The 12,213-nt window shown below is 30.3% G+C and overlaps 2 protein-coding genes across 2 annotated transcripts; both read right to left on the bottom strand.

Moving 5' to 3' along the window:
* Positions 1-239: 239 nt before the first annotated feature.
* LOC114408109 (2-carboxy-1,4-naphthoquinone phytyltransferase, chloroplastic-like) lies at positions 240-1,004 on the bottom strand. The gene is made up of 3 exons (XM_028371220.1): positions 902-1,004; positions 700-810; positions 240-567 (listed from the first exon to the last, which is right to left on the bottom strand). Exons 1-3 carry the CDS (start codon positions 959-961, stop codon positions 481-483), a joined length of 258 nt encoding a protein of 85 aa, XP_028227021.1. The 5' UTR covers positions 962-1,004; the 3' UTR covers positions 240-480.
* Positions 1,001-2,935, bottom strand: LOC114410546. The gene is made up of 4 exons (XM_028374532.1): positions 2,617-2,935; positions 2,429-2,525; positions 1,194-1,300; positions 1,001-1,117 (listed from the first exon to the last, which is right to left on the bottom strand). Exons 1-4 carry the CDS (start codon positions 2,788-2,790, stop codon positions 1,001-1,003), a joined length of 495 nt encoding a protein of 164 aa, XP_028230333.1. The 5' UTR covers positions 2,791-2,935.
* Between the last annotated feature and the right edge of the window lie 9,278 nt (positions 2,936-12,213).

Genomic DNA, 12,213 nt, shown 5'->3' with positions numbered 1-12,213 from the left:
ACTTGAATACTACGATTGTATTCCATATTTAATTTTTCTAAAGGCTTGCATCTCTCTTCCCAATTATATTTCAATGTTGCATATTATCTCTCACACACACATTTATGTTTACTAATGTTATTTATTTTTTTCATTTGTTGGAAAAAAGTTTTCGTAATAAAATAATTAGCACAAACACTTAGCTTTTTGGAATTTTTGCACATACCTCATTCCTAGAGTTTTCATCACGAAGAAAGTCAAAGACTCGTTTAGGAGGAACAGGAAGCCAAAAAGAAGTGGCAGCACTAAGAACAATGCCAGGGGGTCTTCCAGGGTCATCCACACTCTTTCGAGCCAGCACTAGTCCTAAAGCCAGTGCAACTCCAAACAATGCATGAAGCCTCACACAGAAGTACTTAGCCATGAAAATCTTATTTTTGTTATGTGAGAATACAACTTAGGTTTAATAGCAAACTATAAGAAATACACCAACAGACAAGTCTATAAGAAAAATTCACTTGCCTTGTAATTGTCTTCGACAAATCTAACTACTAGGTTTCCCATCGGCAAGGTCAATGCACAAAGGAACTAGCACAATCATATTCATAACCAAAAGAATAAATCATGAGCACATGGTCCAAAATAACAGCTACACCTTTAAAGAAGGGAAAAAAATAAAGAATGAGATGCAAAAAATTGGTTGAGTTTAGAAGTACATACTATACAAGTGAGAGGAAGTGCCTTGATTAGACCAAAAGCAACCAAAATAGCATAGAGCATAAAGATTGCCCCTTTCACTACCTCTGCACCTTTTTTAGTGCCAAGTCTAACCTGAAAGAGAAATGGAAAATAAGTAACATAGGTAGATTCACAGCATTAACATGGATTAGAAAAAAGTTCAATTTAAAGAAAGTGCAGTTACCAAAGGTGACATTTTCCCAACCTCCCTGTCTCCTTCCACCTGTGTTGTGAATAAAAACATGTCACCTAATCAAAGTTCCTAAAAATTGGAAATTAAAATTCAAAAAATGAATATACCTAATGGAAATGACTGCAAAACAAGATAAGAGATGTTGTGAAGCCAACAAGAATTGATGCTGAAAGAACCGTTCCACTTAAGGGGAAATGGTTCATCACACTGTCCAAATCATTCCATATCAAAACCATGAAAAATCAAATATTATAAGATATTCTAATTAGGTAGCTGAGGTAACCTTGAACTGCCATGTAATAAATAAAAAGCACAAGTGGCAAAAGGCCCAAATGCTGCAAAGCACAAGGGCTCTCCCAGCCCCTGGTAGCTTAACCGAAATGGTGGACACTGCAACAACAATTGGCCAAGCACAGAAAATTGCAAGTTAATGACTCCTGAATAACTTTCCAACATGATTATGATGTCAGCAAAAACTTGTACCTGATATATATAGCCACAAATAATTGCACAAACAAGAAACAATATTGAACATATGTTTCTTTCCACAACAATATTGACTGAGATCCATTCAGAGAAAGATGAACAACGCATAGCAAAGCTTGTTCTTGTGAACTGATCCAAAGATGAATTCAATAACAATAACAAAAGCCAAAGTCAACAATAATAACAATTTAAAACATGTCAGGCACAAATATATTAAACTACAACATCATAAATTAGAAAAGTTTGCATTCAATACAAACAAAATGACAGATCTCAGCATTGCAAAAAATAAAAACTTAAAAAACATCTAAGCAAACTTGCCAATGACACGATCAAAGAGGTTCACAAGCTCATTCAGATGATCCTCAAACACCTCTATTTCATACGGCTGATTATCACCCTCTAGCAAATCTGTCACCTTCGAAATTACAAATTTGATTTTCTCCCTTTCTTGTAAACAAAGCTTTGAACTGATATTCTTATTATTCAATGCATTCCTCATCTTGTAAACATAGTCATCCAAAGCATTCATTGTATTAGCCTTCTTCATGAACTTCCTATCATCAACCTGATAATTCTCAGTTTCATGAATCATTCTTATAATCTCCTCAGCTGAAAGCCTTTTTTGGTCATTAGTTATGGTAATCTCATTCCTATAACCAGTGGTTGTTTCTTCCACAGAAACAGATAGAAGGCCGTTTACATCTATAGTAAAGCATACATCCTAGACTGCAGAAATACTATAAATTCCATGAGGCAGGGGCAGGGGGCCTAGATTAGGGAATGAAGTTTATCAATAAATAACCTGCAGAAATTGTCCTAATATGCATGAACAAATAGGAGAAGTTGAGCAAGCTATGTAACATGCAAAGTCAAAAAATAATGCTTACAATCTCCTCCTAGACTGTACCACGAGATATGTCACTAAGGTAATCAACTTCGTCCAAAACAATCACATCAACATTTACAAGTCCACTTCTAGAAGAAACATTACCAACACTGCATGAAAAGCAGTCGTCAATAAGTACTCACATTCTGCCGCGGCCTCCCCAATCAGCGTCTTCCTGCTGCTCGTCGGAGCGGAAACCACCACCGAGAAGCCTCTCAAAAAAGCCAGTATCGCTTGCCGCTGAAACTCAACAAAAACAAATCAAGACCTCAACACACAAGTTTCGAATTTCTCGAAAACGAAGAGAAACAAAAACAAACGGTGAACAAACCTGAAACTTGTCGATGCGGAAGTCGTAGACTGAAGCGAGCTCATCGACGTCGAATTTGAGGGAATACGTCAGCCTCGTTGGAAGCTTCACCCGAAACGTCGTCGTATTCGTCGGTAGAAACGTTGTCTTAGTCTTGGTCTTCTTCTTCATCGTCTTCTTCGTCCTCCTCGGCATCGGAGAAGGCGCGAAAGGTGGAGGTCGGGGTCTTCAAGGAGAAGGAGGCGTGGAATTTGAGGAAAAAGGAAGGGATCGAGGGTGAAGGAGAGAGAAACATGTGGAGAAGACCTACAGGCCTCATTGAGGAGTTCTTTGCCCGAAAGAGAGAGAAGCGATAATAAGTTCAGATAGGAATAAAAAGCAAAAAAAACCCAAGACCACAACGGGTTTGTTTAAAAACGTTGTTGAATAGAATAAATTACATCGTTTTTGTTAAAAAACGATGTTGTTCACAATTCATGTTACTTGCCGTTCAACAACGGTGTTCCAAAAACGATGTTGTAACGCACAAATAACATCATTTCTTGCAAAAACGTTGTTAAAATAAATCACTTATTTACTAAAATGCCATTGTCTCTAAAATAACATCGTTTTTGGAACCACCGATGTTGAATGCGCGTTGTAGAATATTATTATTTTAGTAGTGAACAAACCCTACATCCCAAAAAGAGGAAAACCTCCTGACAGTGTAGTTAATTTTAAGGCATTTTGCAAACTTTGTCTATGACACGAAATTTGAGAGGACGGGTATTCCCATTGACCCCCATCTCGGATTATTCAAACCACCATCACCACCACCACCTTCAGCTAATTACAATTCTCTAAACCACGCACTTTATTTTTATTAAATACCAGTTGCTAATGTGCAAAAATTTGATACTATATTGCCAATAATTAGTTTTCTTGTTATTCAGAAATATTCTAGCAAGGTACTGTGAGTTTTCATCGTTACAGAAAAATTACACCGCAAGTCGTTATTGCAGATAGTTAATTTCTTTATGTAGAGAACGAATGTGCCTAGCATGCTCAAACGAAGCGTCAAGTGCCTGAATTGCCCAAGAGCATTTAAATTGGAATAGAAACAAAGACTATAGTTTCCAATAATATTAGTTGCACACATAAAATTTGACAAAACTAGAAGATAAAAGGTTATGTAATAAATTTTAGAGTGCAAATAATATTATCTGGGCCTTAATGTCGATGTTGTTTTCGTGTATACCAATTTTACGAGGCAGTACTGGATATATTTATAATTGGCTGGTGTTAATGTTTTTGGGACATCTGGCGGGCAAAACCTTAAAACCCTAAACTATCATTACCTTGTCAAAATAGGAATAATTTCGATGTATATATATATATATATATATATATATATATATATATATATATATATAAAATAAATTTACTGTCATATTTTAAAGTTTTACAGAACATGTTTATTTAGTTTCCTAGTTTCTATTTTTAGAAATTGAGATAATTGAAAATGCCATTGATTATGTTTACTAGTTTGAAATTTATAAAATATTTTTGTACGAAGTTCAAACATAAATTCTAAATAATAAAAGTAACATATTCTTATTTTAATGAATATATAATTCATAAAAGAAACATATTCATATTATATATAATATGAATTTCATTAAATTGTTTATTTAAAAAATTCATGAATAATATGTGTTATTTGTTGATAAAGAAAAAGACTACAGGCTATCAAATAAAGAGGTTGATCCAGTGGATTATGCAATTACCTCCTTTATGTAAAATATACCTAGTCTAAAGTGTGTTATTACATTAAGTTAGAGATTGTATGTATTGATACTAACAATCTTATTAAGGACACATACATAGTTTCGACTATATGGCAAAATGAAACTTTAACAACGTGTTTTTCTCTGTGGTTTTTTGAGAGATGTTTTTTTCTGGTGAAATTGATTTTATGACAGATGATGACTTAGGAAATAAAGCACTAGATAGTGGTAATAGCAGCAACTTGACATGTAGAAACAAAACTAGAATTTTCTTCTAAGATACAATGATGGGAAATAGGAATATGTCATTATGCAAACCAAAGGATGACCTCTTCAAAGAGAATGTTTGCATAATTGAATGAGGATGGTAATCCACTAAAGCCAATGGTGCACATTAATGATTCAGTTGTTCAAGGCATTTGCACTCCATGGCAAGATGCACTTGTTGTTAAACATCTTGGGAAGAATATTGGTTTTCATACCTTGCGAGACAAAGTTTTGATTATTTAATGGTCAAATTTGACAATGAAGTTGATTCTCAAAGTGACAAATGATGGGTTGTGGATGATCTTTGATCATTATCTCATGGTGTAAGTTTGGATTCCAAATTTTCTCTCTAACAACAAAGTTTGATAAAACTAGGGTATGAATTTTATTCCTTGGATTGAAGTGGTACCTATTATTATACAAAATATTGCAGCAACGGATAATAAAATACAACAAACAATGACAATCTTACTATCAAACTACTTCCCTAAGACACTCCAATAGATTATTGCACCAATTGGAAAACATCAGACCACTGTGTATAGACCCCTTATACATAAACCAAATCCAAATCAAGTCCTTAATATGTGAGACCATAGACATCACGTCGGGCTCAGTCCCATGAAACACGACTTTATTCGTTTGCAGCCACAAACACCAACAAGTGCAATACCAGAACATAAATCAAAACTTGCTACATATGCCCTTAAGTAAACCCATGTGCTGCATGTAGTGTTGTCATACTTGAGAAGGCTATACAACACTAAACCTCAACCACTTGTGGACATACCACTAAACCTGTAAAGATTGGTTAATTGTAAAATGTAAACATTGGAACATGTCCAAATAGGCCAAGGATGGAGATAATGAAAAAGAAATATCAATCATGAATAATTATGGTAGAAAGATAAATTTCATGTAGTTAAGATATGTCCAATTTAAATGCAAATTAAATCAATGCACAAAATAGTGGACCCAATGAAAACAAAGAAGGAAGGTCCAACATCAATTTTGGTTTTCAAAAATAAATGTCAAAAGCAAGATACAACTTCCACCTCTTAGCAAGATTTACAAAAACCTAAAAAGAAGACTTAGTGGTTGTGCAATCTAATAAAGTCTACAAATCCAAAGCTTAACATGTATATGATTTAGGTAATAGGGTTAAGTCTACGATTAACATGCATGTTGTATCTAATACTAGGTATACATTATTTTTGAATGATGCAATGGATGCTCAAAAGAATGTTATGGAAGTTGTTTCACTTGATAATCATCTTTCCCAATAAGATGAAAGACTAAGTATGGTACCTCTTTCCTATCAAGAAATAGCTCTAATAGAAAGAAAAATAGAGTTCAGAAAAAAAGATTTAGTAAAAATGAGAGGAAAGGAAGAGTACATAAACATAATATATAATTGAAAGACATCAAACAAATAATATTATATAAATAATATAATTAATTATATTTTTATCATATAAGAGCATTAGAGAAAGAGAAAGAAGAAACATAATTATCAATATACAAGTAATGTGGCATTTTAAAAGAGAAATAAAAGTGTTAATAAAGTCTTTGATACATCCCATTTACAATACGTAATTTTAGTTGTAATTTATATTTATCTCATTTTTAATTTTTACAAATCATTTAATGTTATTTAATTCTAACCATTATTTATTCAGATGTTTTCTTTTGTAGTATTTCCTTGACTACAAGTGTGCTACTTACTATGATGACCAACTAGTTGAAGTAAGGAAGATTGGTATCATTATATGATTCAAAATGATTTAGCATAGTTTCAATTGTTTAAATTTATGTGTAGTTTGATTTGTATTTTTTATATACTTAAATGTTGAACAGAAAAATTACAATTTGTTTTGGTATATGGCATTAGTGTTAAATGTTGAACAATATAAATTTCATTGTTCAAAACTTGAGTGATTATTAATTAAGTTGTATGTATTAGATTATGAAAAAGGTGATGTGTGCATGAATTATTATTTTAAACTATGCAAAAGAGAAAAAATAATTTTATTAACTCTTGAAATGGAATGTTATTGCCTTATTGGTGGTTTATTGAAACATTTTGAACATTAAATGAAACTATATATTAATATAGGTGAAAACAACAAAAATGTAATTAAAAAATAAAAAACATTCAACAATGCTTGTATAAGTAGTACAAGTTAAAATCCCAATTAGACAACATTTGTTCATCTAAGATTTACATTTGACAACACTTGTACTAAACAAGTGTTGTCTAAGGTGTCCATTTATAGCACTTGTATTAAACAAATATTGTCTAAGATGTTCATTTAATAACACTTGTACTAACCAAGTGCTATATAATGAGACCATTTAATAAGCTATGTGAAAGCCTTTCCCTCCTTTAATAGATGCAATATAAGCAACACATCTAAGTGTTATTTAAAGTCTAATTTAATCTAAGTGTCGATTAAGATTCTCATTTAACAACGCTTGTACTAACCAAGTGCTATCTAATGAGACCATTTAATAAGCTATGTGAAAGCCTTTCCCTCCTTTAATAGATGCAATATAAGCAACACATCTAAGTGTTATTTAAAGTCTAATTTATGTGTTATTAAATAACTCTTTTGTAGTAGTGTTTATTATTATTATTATTATTATTATTATTATTATTATTATTATTATTATAGCACATATTTAATGAAATATGAAAAAAAAGTTAACCAAACATTTTTTCTGGCTTCAATTATTCAACTGACCGTCCTTTTTGGTTAAATGATATAATAAAGTTTTAGGGGGGTAAAATATTCAAGGATGTATTGCATTTGCACTCAATTGTTTTGCACCATAAACATTTAAGGTTAATTTTTTGGTTACGATGAAAAGTATTTAAAGAACACTCTATTTTTTAATTATTATTTTTAAATAAGTAATATTATTTATTCCAATATTTATAATAATCTACACACACTCATTTAAACACATTAGGAGATTATTTAAATCTAAGAGAAATTTTTTATTAAATTGTGTACAAATTATCTTTTAAATTATAATTGATGTATATGTATTTTGGTTAGTTCATTATAAACAATAATTATTTTTTGAAAGTGAACTAATCCATTATGTGATCAAGTGAAACAAGAAAATGTCTCACATCTAATAGGTTATAGGTTTAATGCCCACGTCTCTTCTACAAATGAAATAAATGTAACTATATAATTGTGTAAGATTGTCCTTACCTTAGACTATGACACCACTCCATCCCCTTTAGCTTTAATGTATCACTTACACACACAATCCAATATGTAATATATCTTAAATTTTTCATAACTCAATTTGATTCAGTTTTGATATTAAAAAAATGGATTCATTTGGTTTGATTTTTTTTTCTTTCAAATTTAAACTAAACTCACCAAACAAGTTGATTTGGTTTAGTATGTAATCATAAAAATAACTTTTCATTAATTGAAAAATTAAAGAGAATATTCAAGTTAGTTTGTTCCTTTTTATATCAACAGGGCAAGAGCTCGACACACTAAAAACCAAAAATAAAAATGTATATATTGCACAAACATTTGTTATGGTTAGAAGAAGACGTTGAATTCAAGCAAGAGCGGCGTTGAAGAAATGCATGTCAATGTTTAAGTTTAAACTTTCATGATTGGATTTACAGACTATTGGCCTTGTGGAAGACATGTTAAAGATCCATCCCATTTGTGCATTAGTAGAAGTTAACAGCATATTTAACGTTGAGTCTTCAGCCAGAGTCTTAAGCTCAAGATCATTTTTCCCAATATCTACTAATAGAAGTCGTCGCGGGATCTCAATGGAGTAAGAATGAGTCTTATACAAGATCCCATCTTACTTTAAAAAGAAATATTTTTTAAAATATGTATGATTTAACGGGTTTGGGAGGAAAGCAACAAATTAAAGATGGGAAGAACACAAGATGAAATGGGGTTGAATCAAAATAAAACACCTTGCTAGTGGGTGGATCACTCCTTTATGCAACATTTGAACTGTCAGAGCTTAATTGGATTTTATATGAATGGATCCTCACAATCCTCGCTCGAGAATCAACTTGATGCAATACAACATACATAACCCAAATTTTTAGTGTTAAAAAGGGTGAGATGCTTATATAAATATATATATATATATATATATATATATATATATATATATATATATACACATATACACGAGATAGAGAGATCAAATTATAGATAACTATTACATCATTTTTGTCACTTCATATAAAATATGATTTTTATTGATTCAACCATTGAATTATATTTATATATTACGAATATTGTATGTATTAAATATTGTCAAAATTAAATAATAACAAGAAAATAATTAAATAATACATATTTTAGTATACTTTAAAATATTTATATTACGTCCATTTTACATTGAAAATAGAACAAAAAACCATAAATTAAAGAAGGAAGGACATGAAAATCATCTTCCTTTCATTGTTTGTTTCTTTAGTTACTTTCTTATTACGACTATTGTTTGGTTACTTTTTTGTTACAATTATTTGATTACTTAATTTTGAGAGAAAGAATTATAAAGTAAGTGATTTTCACACGTTTAATATTTCTTCTAAAATGAGAAGAAAAGCAAAGAAAAGTATTGTTTTATATAGAGGAATTGCGGTGCTAGACACAAACAACGTGAAAGAAAAAAAAATAAAAAAAGTGTGAATTTGCACAAAAGAAAAGTTTTAAGTAATAAAATATCTTTAAAAAGTAATGCGCCGATACGTGATACACAAATTGGAGTATACTATTTTAGAGATATTTATATTATTTTATATACATATTTATTTTTTCTTTTAATTTTATCCTACCAAATAATGTTGCAATCATTTCATTTTTTATTCTTTTCCTTTCTATTTTACCTCCAATTTAATTCTTAAATTTTTTTCTCCCTCGTCTTGTTTTCTCTCTATCAAACATAGGTTAAAGTTCTTTCCATAACTGAATACTGATGACCAAAAAGAAAAAATAAACACACTAATACGTTTAGTCTTCACTCTTCACTTCGAATCAACACAGTCTTATATGTGAGAATCTGATACACAGTAAACCCGCCAAGCTTCACATGTGCACCAACAAGGTACAAGCAAGCAAGAACTTGCTTTGATTCTCAATCCACCATAATATGAAAAATGAAAGTAAAAAAAGGAAGGAAAACTACCGTTATTGCTTTCAGAGCCCCTTTATCCTTTTTGAACCTTCTTATTTATTAAAATTATAAAGGGACAATATTATATATTTACAGACTAGTTTCTATTATAAGATTATTTATCACAAATTCTTATTTGTTAAGTCTTTGTTACTTTTCCTAAAATAAATTCATCCTATGAAGGAATGTTTTGTGAAGTCATCCGCTTGTCCATGTACCTGGACTTAAATCCTTATCTCTAAATAAAATTAGGAAAATGGTAAACCTGCATTTCAAAATTGAGATGAATATTCTATATATATTTATAAACAAAAACGGTTTAGCTCCAAATGTCATCATGTGTTGGTTGGACTTGTATAAAAGATTACTCTCTCTCTCTTTTCTTTTTGATTTTCCTTAAAAAACCGTGACTAAACTAGCATAATTTTATGTAACTCCTTTTATTCCAAAACATCTTTCCTAATTTGCCATCTAAAAAGTATTACATGAACAAAATATGAGTTGGATTAAGCTTTTATATTGGTGGCAGTTTTATGCATTAATTTCTTTTAAATATAGGACAGGGTTCAAGGATTTCATATCTCAAACTCTCATTGTATAACATTTGCACAACTTGAGCTCTGAGCACTCATAGTTAAGTTTAATTTCCCTATCTCTTTCATAAGCTCATTTTGTATCTCTTGATTAAAGCTATATTTGTTTGCTCTTTCGATCACTTCTTACTTTCTTTTGATTGTGTCATCTTGTTATCATTTTATCAATTTTGATTGACACATTTGTATTTGTTTTTATTGTTGAGTCACACATATATTTGTTAACTTATTTATGAGTATTCTAGTTTGCAGGGTTAAAATTGACACATCTATTTTCTAAGCCAGAAATTCTTACCAGAGGTATGCTTTTCCCCTTTGGTTAACATGAAAGGAACACCAACCCTAATTTCATGATAATTTGAGCAAAAGAAAAATTCTTGTTGCATTGAAAAACATGAGTAAGGATCTAATTGTCTTTTGGTTTTACACTCTAGTTGAGTGTATGTTTTTCAATTAGGTATATGTTTTGGAGATTGTTTGTAGAATTAATTTTGAATTATATATGTGTTTGAAGTGACAATGTGTTAAAGGCAACTAGTTTCTCTCTCTCTCTCTCTCTCTCTCTCTCTCTCTCTATATATATATATATATATATATATATATATATATATATATATATATATATATATATGGCTTTCATTACCAAACCATGAAATTGATTTTGAGATTTTTGGATATTTTATTCTAAATGCATTTTTTTAATATAAAGTGTGATTGGATTGATGTATATAAAATCGATTTCAAATAAAACTTATTTTGTAAAATTATTTTTTAAGTGAAGCAATGGATTTTTTATCTTTAAAACAATTTTGCTATAACACTTGGTGTAAAATTTTTCAATCCAAAGCAAATGCTACTCTTTTTTTATACTTCTAATCAAATTGGGGATTTTAGGCATAATCAATTTTACCAGACAACATCCAAACATCTTTATTTTTTTTAAAAAAAATCAAGTTAATTAGACTGAAGTCAAAATCAATTTTCATTATTCTCTCGCAATGAAATCAAATCCACTCTTTGTGTAATTTTTGCAACCTAACACAATTTTTTTTATCACTTTTAGTTAAATTGAGATTTAAAGCCAAAATCAATTTTTCTGACAATAACTCAACATCTGTATTTTAATTGAAATCACATTTGACAGTAAACAAATATTAGTTCTAATACTTTTCAGTATGAAACCACTCACAAAATATATTTTTATTTTACCATTTTTTTCTTGTACCATGCCATCCATTCTTTCTCTGAAATGTATAGGTATATCAATTAATGGAAATTTAGACAAATTGGAATCAGAAGTGTTCAGCCTTTTTGTCCTATTTGTTATGTGAGTAAGTATAGTTATTATATGAATAGATGTTGTGGTGCAGTGGCTATTGTACACTGTCCCTAGGGCGAACTATAGTTTACAGGATACTTTCTCATCTCAACGATGGAGTGTCTCTGGTTTGGATTTAAGCAATAATCATAATTTTTTTTTTTTTTTGCTTTCCAAAGACACGACCCTGGAAAATCAATGTATTCAGGCTGAGCTGCTGGTGGTTTCGAGGTGTATAAGCTCCATTTTGGTCACGAATATAACTTGTTTTATATTAGGGAATTACTTTAGTATAATGTATTCAAGGTGAGCTCTTAATATGTATAGTTATTGAAATAGTGACATGCATGTATCATATTTAAATAAAAAAAACATAGATAGTAGAAAAATGTGTACTAAAAGTTTACCTGTGATCAGTTTAATATCAGATAAAAAGTGCTTTAATATGAGATAAGAATAGGATAAAAATTGAATTAATTTTCAATTAAGTTTTATA

This window comes from Glycine soja, chromosome 4 (genome assembly GCF_004193775.1).
Source record: "Glycine soja cultivar W05 chromosome 4, ASM419377v2, whole genome shotgun sequence".
NCBI lineage: Eukaryota > Viridiplantae > Streptophyta > Magnoliopsida > Fabales > Fabaceae > Glycine > Glycine soja.
The sequence above is the reverse complement of the archived record's forward strand: the minus strand, read 5'-3'. Positions and strand labels throughout refer to the sequence as shown.